This window comes from Vulpes lagopus, chromosome 6 (assembly GCF_018345385.1).
Source record: "Vulpes lagopus strain Blue_001 chromosome 6, ASM1834538v1, whole genome shotgun sequence".
NCBI lineage: Eukaryota > Metazoa > Chordata > Mammalia > Carnivora > Canidae > Vulpes > Vulpes lagopus.
This window is the reverse complement of record NC_054829.1, coordinates 20240219-20257579: the sequence shown is the minus strand read 5'-3', so window position 1 is coordinate 20257579 and position 17361 is coordinate 20240219. Positions and strand designations below refer to the sequence as shown.

Here is a 17361-nt window from a genome sequence, read left to right as displayed (position 1 = left end):
TCTATGGCATTCAGGAGACTAGGAAAAAGAAGAAACCACTTGTCAGTCTTTTTGAATAAAATACAGGTATGTTTCCATTCAATCCAATAAACATTGCACTCAGAGCAACCAAGCTACTGAGACACAACGATGAATAAGATGGCACAGTTCTACATTCTACTGCTACAGAGAACCATACAGTGTAGTTAGGGAAATAGACACATAACAATTATTTTTAATAAAAGTGTTAGATATGAGCAATTTTTTCTCCTGTATTTCAAATTCTGTCTCTCCAATTTATGCTTCCTAATCTATACCTACATTTCATTCTTCAGTGTCTTCATCTGTCCTTATCTTTATATGATGTTTTCTAACAATGATTCTTTGTCAAAAAGAAAAGAGCCCTAAGCTAACACCATTAAGTGGTGGCTAAGGGAACAAAAAGAAGATAATTTGCACTTGCTAGTAAAAGTAATAAAGACAAAGAGAACTCAAAAAAAGGTAGAAGGCAAGAAAAAGAAAGAGGTAGAAACACAGCTAAAGAGAAAACAAATGCCCATGCCAGCCAGTCAATGTCAGAACCCAAACAACACCCAACACCACTATGGCAAGATTGTGCATGGCACTCCTGTCCTTTTTTCCCTTCCATGCCTTTCATGATGAAAGGGCTCATAACATTGGTGTTGGCAAGGGAAATGGGAAATGGGTTTGAGAGGAGAATGGGAAAGAAGGAACATATTAACAAGAGAATCTGATCAACTAGACACCTCCCAAAAAGTCTTTTGTAAGAATTCAAAACAACTTGATTCTGTAATGTTTGAAAAAGAATTATCCCAAATTAGGGGCAAGCCAAATGGAAATACAGTCATCTGTAAAGGCTCTATTTACTAATGAAAAATTAGTGGAGAGAAAAAGCCACTTGTTCAATTTGTTCTGTTTTCCCAAACAGTTTGATAAAAGCCTCTTCTAAATTCTGGACAAAAAATTACCTATAAATTTTTCTTTTAATTTTTATAATTACTAGCCTTGGAGTTTTAGATACATGAAATACACAGCACAACAGTTATACACATGCACACATAGCATACTTTTTAGTACAGGAGGGTAAACATGTATACTGTAAAATCATATGTTTATATTATACCCACTTTATTGAAAATTAAAAAACAAGTTTAAATTTTAACTATTATAAAGATTAAGAGTTTTTATATCTTGTCACTGATGACAAGTTCATTTTAAGCACAAATGTTTTGGTTCCCAAGTCTCCTTGGTTGGAAACATCATTCTAATTATAAGATTTCTCATATAAAAACACAGAAACCACAAAAGATTGATCTGTTTTGCAATACAGTTTCTAGAAACCCAGCACAGTGAAAAGCAGCAACTGCCTGTTATCAAAATGGTAAACTGAAACAAAATGATATCTAAAGTATAGACAAATATAAAGTTCAATTCTTCATAAAGACAAAAATGGTAACATTAAAGTTAATAAGTAAGAAGCCGGGATCCCTGGGTGGCACAGCGGTTTGGCGCCTGCCTTTGGCCCAGGGCGCGATCCTGGAGATCTGGGATCGAGTCCCACGTCGGGCTCCCTGCATGGAGCCTGCTTCTCCCTCTGCCTGTGTCTCTGACTCTCTCTCTCTCTCTGAGACTATCATGAATAAATAAATAAAATCTTAAAAAAAAAAAATAAGTAAGAAGCCTCAAGTAGAACACGGTTTGAGACAGAATTCAACTAATTATCTTAATACTGACTCTGTGAACAAAGGTAAGGCTAATTCCAGCCCAAAATATGACTTCCTTAAAGCAGACATAAGATGAAAACACAGACTGACCAGGGATATTCAAAATGAGATGCAAATATCTCAGTGAGAACAAGAGGACTGATTCAAGTATAGGAAAAAAATTAAAATTTTATTTATATTTTCTGTATTTACTGAAATTAAACTCTTTTCCAGAGTTAGGTTAGTTAAGTAACCTAAAATGGACAGGAAGCTTTAAAAACAAAAATCATCAAAGAAACTATACACTGAGGGGTGCCTGGGTAGCACAGTAGTCTAAGTGCCTGACTCTTGGTTTCTGCTCGGGTTGAGATCTCAGGGTCATGAGATGGAGCCTCATGTCTGGCTCTGTGCTCAGTGCAGAGTCTCTTAAGACTCTCTCTCTTTCTCTCTCTCTCTCCCCTCCCCTCCCCATGTTTGCTCTCTCTCTCAAATAAATTTAAAAAGAACGAATGAATGAACAACACATTGAATATAACATTACAATATATGGATAGGTATTTGTAAATGTGACACTAGGATTAACATGAATTCAACCAGCATTTGCAGAATGCCAATCATGGGCACAAGGCTAGGCTCAAGGGCTATGAAAAATATAAGGCAAGGTCATGTTTCTCAGCTAAAAGAAAACCTGATTACTGGCACTTGGTTTATGACCTGACCGACAGCAGTTGGCCCCCATCTCCACCTCCTTCTATTATATACTCTCTTATCCCATAGAGTCTACAAAACTGAATGTTAAGCACTTCCTTGAGCTAGGTTTGGGGGCAAATTAGACTCAATATAGAGAGAATTAGAATGTGGAAACTGAGTAGAGACAATATACTTGCTAATGTGGCTTTTTGCTACTGGCCAGCAAGGTCTTAGAGATGTAATTTATTTTGTTCTGTAGTGAATATGCCCCTTTGTGCTTTCCCTTCTTAGAAGCCTAGGCAAGGCATGTATGCAAACAACTATTACATAAAATACCTAGAGCAGTTCTATTTTGCACACTAACCCTTAATTGATGTTATAAAGTTTTGCCTTTACCATGTAAACAAAAGAACAGATTTAATAGGATTTCACCTCAAATTCTCAGATTCTCAATTAAGCCATGCCCCACTCACCTCTATTGGGAAATTAGCCTGACATATTCTCGCATGTCTTGATAAGCTCATTCATTTCAGTATAATTTAGGTGTTCCATGAACTGATAGTGAGAGAACAACTAATCAATTTTCCACAGTCAGGTGAACTAAGGGAAATATCTGAATAAAAGAACTCAAACCAATCAAAACAAGCATTGTAGCCCTGAAATACAGCTACAGGCAGCTAACTTAGGCCATCACTTGTTGGGATCATAGTATTAAAAATTTCTGAAGTCATGATTGGTTGAAAGTAGAATATATACTTAAAATTTATGAGTCAATTATTCTTAACAAGCAAAATACATATTAATAATATTTAATAACTGATTCAAATCCTTTTATGAGTTAAGGATCAACTACATAAAATATTAGGGGCCAATGCAGTAACCATTTCACAAATAATTCTTCCTTTACAAATAGAACCTTCTGTCTTTTCTATCCTTCTAATTTGGCTACATATACTATTATCATTTTCTTTTTGCCAAATGAAGCAGACACACATAAAAGGACATTAATCCCAAATAACAGGTTCCTCAGTCTTTCTCAGTGATTAAAAATAATTATTTCTCCACAAATCCTATGAGAATGTATCTGCTTCATACAACTACAGTTTCCTTGTACTTTTTAATGAAACATGATACTAAGCTCAAGCAAAGTACAGAAAATAATGTTCAATTAATTAAATACATTCATTTCTTTGTGAAGAAATAAAATATTAACTTCTGTTTCATTAGCCATGATGTTCACTACACAGAACATTTTAAATGCACATTTCTTCAGAGTGTTCAACTTAAAAACACAGGGGATATATAATTAATACTGAGGTCCCAGCAACACACTGGGGAAATTCTGGCCTGGGCACACATATCTGAAGTGCATTTCTGTTTTCTTAGTTCTTCTCACACTCTTATTACACTGATAATTTTAACTCTGCAACTCTGATATTTAACTAAAATAGGTACTTTGGGGGAAGAAAATTTGAATATAGATAGTATAAGACCATTCTGCTTTAAGCAGATTGGTATTTGGGACTGCTTTTGATCAGAGGTGGAAGGACCTCTGATCATACATCTGCTATGAAATGCAAGAGGACAAAGCAGATATCAATAAAAGACGTACACTTTTGTCTTACCAATATTGAGGTAGGAAGCTGAGAGGACCAAGATAAAGTACATAAACTAAGGAAATATTTTATCTCTCATTACATTACATATAATGAAGAGGAGAAATTAGATGTAGTCTAACACTTAATATTATAGCTCTACATTATCATAGAGTATTATGGATTATTGGAAACAGATCAGACACATTATCCTACATGATACAATAATACTGCACTTGAGAGTTTTGAGTTGAGTTTTGCACTTGAGTTTTCTTCATTTCTCAATTTTGATTTCTTGAGAGAAATCAAAGCTAAGGAAGGCTAAATGAGATAAAGAGTCCTATTTTCTTTTTTTTAAATAAGTACTGTCTCAAACAAAAATAATGATCCCTTGAGATATTGCCTCAATCCATTAGGATGGCTACTATTAAAAACAAAAAAAACAACAAAACCCAAAAAAATAACAAGGGTTGATAAGGATGTGGAGAAACTGGAACTCTTGTGCACTGCTGAGAGGCATGTAAAATGGTAAGTCACTGTGGAAAAAAGTATGGGGGTTCTTCAAAAGATTAAATGCAGAATTACCTCATGATCTAGTAATTCTACTTTTGAATATATATCCAAAAGAACTGGAAGCAGCATCTCGAAGAGATTTATACACTCATGTTTATAACAGCATTATTTGCAACAGCCAAATTGTAGAAGCAATCTTAAAAAGGAAGGAAATCCTACAATATGCTACAATATAGATGAAACCTGAGGACATTATGTTAAACGAAATAAGCCAGACACAAAAGAACAAATACCGTATGATTCCTCTTATATGAGGTATGCAAAATGATCAAACTCATAAAGTGTAATAGTTATAATGCTGGTTACCAGAAACTGTGAGGGCAGGGGTGGTTAGGATGAGGAGTCAGAGTTATTATTTAATAGATACAGAGTTTCAGTGGGGATGAGGAAGAATGGTTGTACATTGAATGTATGTATTCAATAAATGTGAATTTATTTAACACCACTGAATTGTGTGTTTAAAAGTGGTTAAGATGACAATTTTATGTTTTGTATTTTTTACCACAATTTAAAAAAAAATAAAAATAATAATCCTTTTCTTGACTCCAGTAGATTTTGTAGGAAGGGCTAACTATGAGGGATGTTACTTTAATCAGCTCTCAATAAAATCCAAGACTACCACCTTCCCACCATACAGCCGTGTCATATGTAGGCAAAGTAAAATCAGTGTGCTTTCTATACCAATGGGAATTCAAGACATGGTTCCTAACCCAATTTCATGCCAACTAGTCACATTCCCATCTGTTAAGTTCCACCTATGTTTAAATTAAGTAAATTAAAAACTCAGTCACACAGACCTCATTCAGGTGCCCTAAGAGTACATATGGCTAATATACTGAACAGCACACATATAAAACATCTCCATCATTGTTTAAAGTGCTACTAGACAATGTTAATCTAAAGCAAGCATTGATTCATATCAATATAATGACCTGATATTCTTTACAATCTTTCTTCTCCTTGGTATGTATAGGTAGAGCTCCTTTCTTGTTCTTAATATTGATTACATATATCTCTTTTTAAAAAAAAATAAATTGCATACTTTTTATCTAAGAGTAAAAAAAATTCTATTTGTTCTCAAAAATCAATACTTAGGGTAATACTTTTGTGGAAACAATGTGACTGACCATGATTCAGTGTCTTGTTTTTAGTTTAGAGCTGATCAAAGTCTATTTATTGTGATATTTGGTTTTACTCATTGTCTTAGCTGACAATACATACCTGACTTGTTAATGTTAATAATTCACCTGTAGAGTCTATGTGGTTTTTTTTAAAATATCAATTGGAAATAAAGACAGCATTACTAATTCCTTTCCACCCAGATACTTTTCTTTTAGTCCTATTACATCGCTGAATAGAAGGGAAGTGTTTGCTTCATTTCCCCTCAGTATTTCAGTATTAAGAACAGTGTGCCATAGGTTTTTAGTAGATACTCTTCAGTATCAGAAAGTTTCCTTCTCTTCCTTTTTACTAAAAGCTTCCCTAATTAATGGATGTTGAACTTTTCATAAATGCTTTATCTTTATCTGTTATGACATTAATGATTTTCTCTTACACTCATTATAAGCATTAAAAAAATGGCACTGCTATAATGAACCAAATATATAGGTATAATAAACATGATACCAATATTTTGTTCTATGTATGTTCCATGAATATCTTCCCCCAATGTGGCTTGTTCTTTTCATTTTCCTAATGCAGCCAAGTGTAAGGCAGAAATTTTTTACTTTGTTCAAGTCTGATTTATAATTAGTTTCATTTATGATTCATGCCTTTGGTGTCCTAGTAAAAAATCTCTGTTTACCCAATGTTGTTAGTCATCGTATAGTCATAATAAGTACATAGTAAGTACACAGTAAGTCAAGTAAGACTTATTTTGGAAATCTTTTTTTTTTTTTTTAAGTAAATTCTATGCCAAACGTGGAGCCTGAACTCACAACCCTGAGATCAAGCATCATATGCTCTACTGACTGAGCCGGCCAGGTGCCCAGTTCCACACAAAAGGGGCCAGCTGAGGTAGATCAGGGACTACCAATCCCACTTAGAATCACACCTGAAGAGCTGAGGTATCACCCCAGAAAGAAGCAGCCTAAAGTCCCTGAACTCAGCTCCAGTACAGTGATGCAGAGGTTCTATTGAGAGGAAGAGGGAAATGATAAAAACAGAGAACTCAGAAGTTCTAAGGGGACTGACTTTATTTGTAACAGAACATAAAGAAATAAACATCTAAGGATGAAAACAACAAAGACCGCTAAGAAGAGTGCTCTTAGAATCAGAAAATGCTCCCAAAGACTGGCAACACCATTCTCTGCAAAGAGAACCAACTTTAATGGAATCTGACTGTAGTAGAATTTATATCCCAGGGCACTGAGAGATAGATAGAGATGAAAGAAAAAGAAAAGAAAATGAAAAGAGAAGAGAAGAGAAGAGAAGAGAAGAGAAGAGAAGAGAAGAGAAGAGAAGAGAAGAGAAGAAAAGAAAAGAAAAGAAAAGAAAAGAAAAGAAAAGAAAAGAAAAGAAAGAAAAGAAAAGAAAAAAGAAAAGAAAAGAAGAAAGAAAGGGAAAGGGAAAGGGAAAGGGAAAGGGAAAGGGAAAAGAAAGAAAAGAAAAGAAAAGAAAAGAAAAGAAAAGAAAAGAAAAGAAAAGAAAGAAAAGAGAGAGGGAAAGGGAAAGGAAGGCTGAAAAGAGAAAAAAGCAAAAGCAATCAGCTAGCAATTAATAGGATAAAAGCTAGGTAGGATATCAAGTCAGATTAGACAGACATATAAGGGGGAGATCAAAGGACTAGAGAGTCAAACAAAGCCCAACTAAAACCACAATCATCCCTGGTGGTCATGGAGACTCGGCACATATTCAAGGCTGCATCCTCTGAGAAGTAACATCAGAAACTGCACACTGCAGAGAAAAAAAGTTTCACTGAACTATTTCAACCAATTCACTAAACTAATCTAAAAGCAAATAATAACAGCAAACCCCAGAAGGTGGGAAGTTAGTATCCAGACTAAATACATTATAAAAAATGTCCAATTTCAACAAAAGAATAGTCGACACGAAATTTTAAGTGTGACCTATTAAAAAAAAAAAGATAATCAAAACTACCTTTGAGGGGACCAGATTTTGAACTTAACAAAGATTTTTTTTGAAAGCTATTATAAGTGTGTTCAAAGAGCTAAAGGAAACCATTTTTTTTTAGAAAACCATTTTTTAAAAGAAGTATATGGTGATAATGTCATAGAGAACAGCAGTAAAAAGACAGAAATTATTTTTTAAAATGAAAATTCTGAAATTGGCAAGTCCAGTAAGTATAATGAAAAATTCACTTGAAAGGCTCAAAAGACTTGATCTGGCAAAAAAATAAATAAATATAATTTTTTAAAAATCCAAAACCTTATTTTTAAAGATTTATTATTGAGAGAGTGTGTGTGCATATGCACATGCAAGGGGGAGAGGCAGAAGGAGAGGGAGAAAGAGAATCTCAAACAGACTCTCTGCTGAGCATAGAGCACTACCCAGGACTCCACCTCACAACCCTGAGATCATGACCAGAGCCGAAATCAAGAGTCGAATGCTTAACTGCCTGAGTCACCCAGCTGCCCCTAAAATCCAAAAACTTAAAGCCTCAAAGAAATATGGAATATTAACATATATGCAATAGAAATACCAGATGGAATAGAGAAACACAAAAAAATTTAAGAAAAAATAATGCCTTAAAGTTCCCAAATGTGAAGAAAAACATTAAGCTATATATTCAAAAAATTTGATAAAGTGAAAGTAGGATAAATACAAAGAACCTTCACCCAAACATATCACAGTCTAATACTAAAGGCAAAAACAATGGGAAAATGTGGAAAGCAACAAGAGAAAAATGACTCATCATGAATGAGGAATGCAACAGGATCGGAAGTTGACTTTTCATGAGAAATAAGGAAGAACAAAAACCAGTGGGATGGTATAGTCAAAGTGCTGAGAGAAAGTCAACTAAAATCTTATATACCCAGCAAAATTATCTTTTTTAAATGAGGCGGAATAAAGAATTTTTTTTTTTTTTTGGAATAAAGACATTCTTGAGGAAGTTTTTCAGGTTGAAATCATCTGATACTATAATAGCAATTCAAATCCACGCATTAAAAAAAAAAAAAAAAGAGGGCCAGCAGAGTCTGGTGACTCTACCACCATAGTCACAAATGAGTGTACCAATGAATTAATGCTGAACCCAACATAGCGATGGCTCAAGTTTTCTTATCTTTGCAATCGAAAGAGTCTCAATGACAGCATCAGTGTGGTAACATGTATAAAGTTAGTTTTCTCCATGAAGCCCAGCAGGGCAGCTGTCAAGATAGTTTCGTGCTTCCCTATTAAACCCCCATTTGAGTGTGTCCCAATTTCTTGTAACCTAGAAAGAACAAATATAATTGGGCAATGTGATATATAGTAAGCTTGTAAAATTATAAAACCTTTGTTCAGATTTTCAATCACCAAATACCAATTCCTATTGAAGATATTTCTGCTATTTTTTGTCTTCTGATGATTCTTTGCTTTTACATTTATGGCTCTGTCTTGGAGGACAGAGGCCATCTTGGTACTGGATGGATGCTCCTCATGCCCACTTCCTACGGTTCAGATCCCCCATACACTTGCTCCCCATTTTAAGTCTCACTATGATTCTGCCCAACCAGTTGAAGGGTGCCTGGCTTTTCTAGTGAAGTGAAACTCCAGTGCCAAATGTGAGTTTAATGATTGTGACTTCACTGAGGGCAATGAATGTTATCTCATTTGTGTACCCCCAGATTCTAGCACCACACTCAAGACATAATAGACTCTTAATCAAAATTTATTGAATCAAAGACTGAATAAATTGAGGGTTTTTTTTTTGCCAATTAGTAGAAAAACCAGATAATAAAACCATAAACTAAACCATAAATTATATAACTTAAGAATATATAGAAGAGAGATGGAAGCCTGATAAAAATTTTCAGAGGAATAAAACAAAATGTATCTAATTTTTGGTTAAACACTACCTACCTATCCAGCTCTTAATTTCAGTTACTATTTATTTTGGTTCTCAGATTTCTATCCTTTTTATAATGTTCTATTCTTGCTAGAATTAACTATCATATGATCTAATTTCTTAACCTATTAATAACCAATGGCTTAAATTTCATTTCTGTCAACTCCACTATCAGAACAGTCTCTATGCCTATCCTATTTCTTGCTAATATCTTGTTTTCTAGTAGTTTTTTTCTTGATATGATTGCTAAGTTTTGATCAAATGCTAAGCACTGTATGACAAATTATAGAAATAATATGAGGGCTCTGGTTGATAATACCTTCCTCCTCAAAAGATGTACTTCTATTTAAATGGGCAGTCAGCATAGGGACAGATAATGTCACAAGGAGATTCAAAGTTATGTTAGTCTTCATGACTGTTAGTACATTTCCAGCTTACCCAGACTCCTAGGGTTTAGCTCTTTGGGTATCCCAACTGGAAGTGTGGCTGTTGAGCAGGGCCCTTCTCCTTAAAGGACCTAAGCTCTATTGTAAGCTCAGTTTGTGATTAACACTTCTCAGGGTAAAGGTGGTGCCAAGTGTCAGACCTAAAGCTCTGCACTCCACTCCTCAACAGAATACATGACTCCTCCTGTTATTATACCCAGATAGCTCTCTGATAGCTTCAAACAATTTTTAAAAACACGGGTCTTACCCAGTTTTTCTAGTTTTTTTCAGTAGGAAGTTTGGTCTGCAACAAGCTAACCTACCATTAACAAAGGCAGAAACTGTTCTTTAATCAAAATTGCCAGTTGTTTACCTAATCTATTAATCCATAGCAAACTATAGCCTAACACAATCACAGGTTCCTCTCAAATAAGTACTGTCTCACATAAACTCATACTTCGTGCAAGTTCAGTACTAGAAATTAAATGTTTATTAATACATTTGAAAAAACCTGCTAACACTGACCTTTGCTTATGTTACCCATGTGTTACTTACTAAAAGTTTTTTTGGCAAAGATAATTTATAATCATTCAAACATTTTCAAGAGTATAACAGTCCCATTGACTTTTTCATTTCTTAAGGCTAAGTATAATCTCATTTCTCCTTGTAGAAAGCTGCCTGAAAATAAACATCTAAAACACAATTTAGATCTCCACTTAAAATGATATGCTATCAAAAATCACTCTAAAGGTAACTATAAAGACTACAGGAATAATTCATGAACAGTTAAAATATGCTTATTATAAAGTCTACTTTATATCCCTTTAGTGGCATTGGTGGTGGTCAAGAAATGAACAACTATCAATTACTAAGATTCTGTGAAAAATATTACCTTGTTACATATCACCTATTTTTCCATAGCAAGTCCTTCAGTAATTATTCCCAAAGGTGTATGATATCTTTATAATTGCTTTTAACATCAAATCTATCTATAATTAACATAAGTTACCAATATTTCATTATTCTGTGAGGAATGTAAGTTTCTTCCTCTCCTCCACCCCGACTCCATGCCTGTGTCCATGCACATCACAGAGACATATATAAAGGCCTATGTATTTAATTTATACATAAAACACATGAGGCAGAAATTATCATGACTTCAGAAAATAAAGAACTTTAAAATAGACACTTTTATTCCTAAATTATTTCTTTACTGGTCATATTAAATAGTCAATATTGGTGATGTCTTAAAGGAAAGTTTAAAATATTTGTTCCACTTCCACTTTCTGGCCTTATGGAAATATTCATGCAACTCTTGAGTTACAGAAAACAGAAAAGCTGCCTTTCTTCACAACTCCTATATTTTCATATAGATGAAAGATTTGAGAATTACACTAATTTATCTTCCTCAAGGTACAAAAGTTTATTTAGTTTTGGAGTTTTTACTTGTAGGAGATCTCTGCCAGTAGTCATCTTTATGAAGAACTCAGAGTATAGAGCATTTGTGGACTTAGAAATCTGCTTCAATGCAGGTTAATCTGGCTAATAACAGAGGCAGACCTCATCTCCACTAGGTTCAACAATTTTAGCCTGTCTGTAAAGTTTTGCTGCCAATATTTGTTTTCTTTATAATCTGTGTATTAAAAATTACTTAGTACTCAGTACTTTATTTTACAACAAGCACTTGGATAAGGAAAAAATTATTAAGATAAAAAAAGAACCAAAAATTATAGACAGGGCATTAAAGTCTCTAAGAAGGGCTTAAATGTAGTATTGAAGGGGGCACTATTACATAGCAAACTAGCCAGCTTTATATAAAAGTGCAGGAATCAAGAGTTTATCTTAAAAGCATGTTAAATGGAGCAACATTCCTTCTGTTCCTCATGTACTAATCATCAAAAAGAAAAGTTATTATTGATTATCATTTCTGTTTTCCACTACTCTCCTTTTAAAAGTAAATTATGGCATTACAGTCCCAAGTTTCTGCTAATGAATAATCATGTCAGTTGTCACTCAATTATCACTTTCAACATTTAATCTAAATTATGTACAGCACCTTTTTTTTCTTTCTTTGAAGTTCCCCCATTGAATTTAAAAGTCAAATTTTTTCTTCAAGAAAAGTAAGTTGATGGAAGATGGAGGCTGAGATTAAATCAGGGGGAATCATTGATCAAGGATACTTGGAATTCTTATGAATACAAATAGCCTATCAAGGTTAATGAGGTTCAACTCAAGTTTAGAAGAAGAAAAAAATGTACTTAGTATTTTCTATGCATATACAGATTTAAGGTTTTAGGTACAATTTGAAAGGTAAATTATGCAAACCCAAAAAAGCTTTCATTCCAGTTTTTTACAAGCTTAAAACACAGTTTTTCTCCAGTACAAAACAACTGCTTAAAATATATACTCTGGATGCACAAAAAGTAATGCAATTAATAAGAGCAAAGGTCCCCTTGAATACTGACAGACAACTCTTCCAGAAATTAATGTGCTTTTAAAGAATGACCAAACAACAAATGTTAGCTTTAAAATTAACCATAAAAGTGTTCTACGATTTATACTTCAGTCAACAAATACTAATTGAGTCCTAATATGGATAAGACACTGTCAAGGGGCACAAAGAAATAGAGATAAGACCTGGTTCTTTCCCGATACTCATCTATGATTTGAAAAAGGACATAAGTATTTTATTCATAAGTGGCTTCCAGAATGCCGGAAGTTTGAATTACATCAATACATACTGGAAAAAGGCCCAGAGCAAAATCTGTGCACAGCAACATATCAAAAGAAAATGTAAACAGAAGGCTGTGCATCAGAGTGGAAGGAGAGAAAACTGTGAGAAAGACAAAAGTAGTTCAATACACTCCAGGAACAAAAACAGAATCTGGTGAAGTAAATAGATCTCTGGTTATAAGGACTCTGTTAAAGACACGTAGTGGGTAGCCTTACCATAGGGAGGAAACAAACAGTCCTTTAGACATCATTATTCTCTGATTCTGTTCACCAAGCAGCTCTTTGGTTATTAATTCACCTTGCTAAAACCAAGGTATAGAAAATTGGGACACTGGTGCTCTGCATAGAAGAGTGTTTAAATATCCATACAGAGCCCCCACAGGGTACATTAGTGAACTGGTACTCTTTTATACAATGCTCTCTGATGAGTTTCATGATTAGTATGAACCAGTCTCCTGGGTCACATTAAATCTAGGACATAGAAAATTCAAGTTTCCAGATGTGAGGACAAGACCTTGAAACCTGAAGTCTTCACCAAAACAAGGACATCGAAGTCTTATTTGTCTTAGTGAAGGGCAGCTTTCTTCTGCACTCCCCTATCTCACTCATTTTGAAATTTTAAAGACATTTACCCATATACTTTAAGGCAGTGTGAGAACATTAGTGATGTGAATAAAAGGACAGGTTGTAGAAGGAAGGATCATCACTTGTAGCTGATATAATCAAAGGAAGCTTCAGGAAGGAAAAGGCTTAGGATTTCCACAAAAAGAAGACATTACAGAAACAGTGAACAACTAGATAAAAGACCCCCCCCAAAAAAAAATGGAAATGAATAGGAAAGTTTAAGAAAAAATGAGTTTTCAAGACTGTGTATAAAGTTTTGTAGGAAAGGTATTAGGAAGTTGATATTAAAGACAAAGAGACTAGTGATTGAACAAACTGAACGGTTTGTTCTTTGGTCTTATGGTTTATAAGAAAAAGTATTATGGCACATGTTTGGGTGCCTGACAAATAGTCACATTTTGTGCATGTCTTCTAATTTATATTTGGTTTCTAAAAAGCAACTAAAGAAGATTAATCTTCATTAAATAGAATATATAAGGCAACATCAAATTTATTTTAAAGAGAGACAGCAAGCACAGTAGGGCAGAGGGAGAGAGAGAATCTCAAGCAGGCTCCATGCCCAGCACAGAGCCCAACATATATGGCTTAATCTCATGACTGAACCAAAACCAAAAGTTGGACACCTAACCAACTGAGCCATCCAGGTGCCCCCAACACCAAGTATTTTTGAAAAATAAATATTACTGAATATTTTTGAAAAATAAAGCAGAAACTAAATGCTTTCAAGCAAATACCCAACAGAAGTTACATTGAGTGATCCATGACTGATTCCCTCACAAAGTCTACACTAGATGTCATTTTGAGAATAGCTTGGAGATATTCAAAAATAAGCCATAATCAGAAGTGTCACAACAATCTAAAATAATGACTATAAATTTAATTATTTTATTGTTAAAAATAAAGTCGGGGGAGGGGGGGAACTAGCTAATGGGAATTTCTTCCAGAGTAAACAATGTCTTTTTGTAATTAAGGTGATGGGAAAAAAATCTTTCATCTTCCAAAAGGAATTTGAATTAGACGAAAGACAAACTCAAAGAACTTTCTGCATCAATTTTAGAATGTTACCCGCACACAGAAAAATCTGCCTAGCTTTTGTTCTTTGCTGTGTCACCACCACCTAGAACAGTGCCTGACATGTAATAGACAGTCATTAAGTATTTGATATGTGAGTAAATGTTCAACCTCTCTGTCCAATTGTCTTTCACATCCAAACCCATGTAATCAATCCAAACTAGCCCCAGAGAACACCATCTCTTTCCCTAACCCAGGTAAAAATGTAAAAGAACTATTGTTAGGAAAAGGGGAAAGACAGGCTCTTTAAAGGAGAGCACTTTTAAGGCATTATAATTTTTTTTAATGCTTGTGTATATGAGACTTTTTCAATTGATTCTGCAAGTGGTAAATGAAACAATACAAAGGAAGGAAGGGAAGAAGGACAGACCAGTATGTGGTTATAAACAGCTTAGCAAAGTGATTTTTCTACCTTTCATATTTATTAGCATAGGGGTTTTTGTATTATTTTTTAATACTTAACTTTAGCAAAATAATATTATAGCACTTTTGTCAGTAGGATCAAGGGCTAAAATAATACCCATGAAGCAAATCCTAGAAGTCCTACAATGACAATCCTCTGATAATATTTCTGTTAAGTATTTATTATACATATAGAGGGCTTTGTAAAAAGTATGTCAATATTTCATTATCTTTACAATCTGCATCTTGATCCAAATCTAAAATACATTTTCCATTGATTCAGACAAGATGAAAGAGAAACTCAAACTGCAGTAACATTAAATATTTCCTTTAGATTACATAAAGTTAGACATATTTAAGACCAATTTTCTACCTTCCATTATAATTTAGAAAATTCTTCAAATGTGGCACCTTATTACAATCAGACTACAACTCCACTAATAAAAACAGATATAGAAAAGGCATGGTACATATCTATTTCCAAATGTGTCATCTGTGTTTGATCTAATTTACATAATTATAATTGGAATTAAGACATTTCCTTTTTAGGAAGTTCTTTTTTTTATTATTTTTAGTATTTTCTGATACCTCAGAAAATATTCTGATATATCAGTAATACCTTTTTTGCTGTGCCTTCTGTCCGTATCACCCCCAAAATAAATGATAATTCACCATTCCTTCAAAGAAAGGCCCCCTCTATCTGAAGGAAGGGCTCAATTGCCACTACAACAAAAATATTTTCAAGTTTAATAGGTTCCTGGCTTTAAGGTATAAATGAAAGAGAAATGAATCCATAGGTATTTCTATATATAATTAAAGAAGTTATCTATATAACTTTACATTATGTATACTGAAACTAGAGTTCATAAAATATCACAAACTTTATATTAAAACTTTACTAAACAATTCTATGGGGAAAAAAAAAACTGAAATCCTTTGAATACAATTTAAAAATAGCAAAGTCACCTCAACTTGTGCTGCAAAATGTGCTTTCTCCTTGTCTTTTCGCTCCATGCACCGCTTCGCTTCCTCTAACTCAGATGTCATCGCACTGAAGTTCAGCTGCACCCTCAAATCTGACATCTGCTTCTCCAGATTCTCTTTTTCCTGCTCAACCCCTTAAAAGAGAAAGCGTAAAGCTTGATGGTTGTTCTTTATTCACAGGAGAATGTACTTTCAAATGGTACAAAGCCTTGATGTTCTAATATTCCAGCTAACATAATCCACTTATTAACACTGTCACTAACAGACTTTTCAGAATATGCCAGCCTATTGTAACAAGACTCACTCAGTATTTAAAAATATATACATTGATGTGCTATCCAACACTATTCCATTTTGATACTAAAACTTGAAATGTTTCTAGTACAATTGAGTTCAAGAAAATCCTACATATTTTTCTTTAATTTTCTTACATTCCTACCTCCAAAGTCTAACACAGAAATACTGAAAGAATTTTCAAGTCATACATTAGCTGAAAGTTACTAAAGTTGACACAAAATAGTTACTTCTTGCAAAATAAACAAATGATACTGTTAAATCTCTGATTGTGTATGCCCACTAATTTACTTACTAATCCTGGAGACTGCTACCTGAAATTGTATCACCCAACAATACAGACTTAGTATTTGATTCAACATTCTTGGTCTATGATGCACAGAACACTGTAATACCATCTTCTTCAAACATATATAACACAAAAACCCTTTCTCAATGACCTTATACCTCAAGAACAGAATACAAGACATATTTATATATAAATAAAGTACTTCCTTGAGTCTAAGATGCCAAAAATTGGAATATCTATTACCAATTTATCTGTTTTTCTAGTAGCTTCCTTTCCAGGAAAGGAAAGGAAGGAAACACTACCAAATTAAATTTACACATCATTCATAAAACACACCTGAACTTAAGAGATATCAAAGTGTTCAAAATTGTGCATCTTGGATACACATGGATGGAAGAACATAAACAGGCATTTTAATAGCATGACAAAACCAATGACAGATACTATACAGGTATTTTACAGATACAGTTATCATACAGAAATAGTACAAAGGATAGAGTGATTAACTCTATCTTGATGAAAAACTAAGCTAGGAAGAATTAGAAACTAAGTTAGATTTAAAGAATGAATACAGAATCTCACCCAGCAAAGGACATGGGAGTTGTGATAATTTAGGGAAAGGAAGCAGCATAAAGCACAGAGGTACAATACTGGATTTAATATTTAGGTAGCTGTACACAATACTTCACATACCTACCACAAACGAGGGAGGGAAGAAGGAGAATCAGTAGGGTGTTTATACATTGCTAGGGAGCTTAGAAATTATCCTATAGACCAGAAGTTAACAAACGTTTTCTGTAAAGGGTCAGATAGTAAATATTTTAGCCTTATGATCTCTGTCACAACTAGTCAACTCTGCCATTGTATGGCAAAAGTAACCTAGACAGTGAATAAATGAATGGGAATAGCTATATTTTATTAAAGTTTATTTACAAAACTCTGGATTGGCCCATGGGCCATACTTTACATA

At 33.9% G+C, this 17361-nt stretch overlaps 1 protein-coding gene across 9 annotated transcripts in view; it reads right to left on the bottom strand.

Moving 5' to 3' along the window:
• The window catches only part of CEP128 (centrosomal protein 128), a 390276-nt gene that overhangs the window by 265044 nt on the left and 107871 nt on the right, over positions 1-17361 (bottom strand). For all 9 annotated transcript variants that reach the window (XM_041759758.1, XM_041759757.1, XM_041759756.1 and 6 more), the window contains exon 13: positions 15791-15942. In XM_041759758.1, the coding sequence (XP_041615692.1) occupies positions 15791-15942 (152 nt within the window). The remainder of the gene's footprint in view (positions 1-15790; positions 15943-17361) is intronic.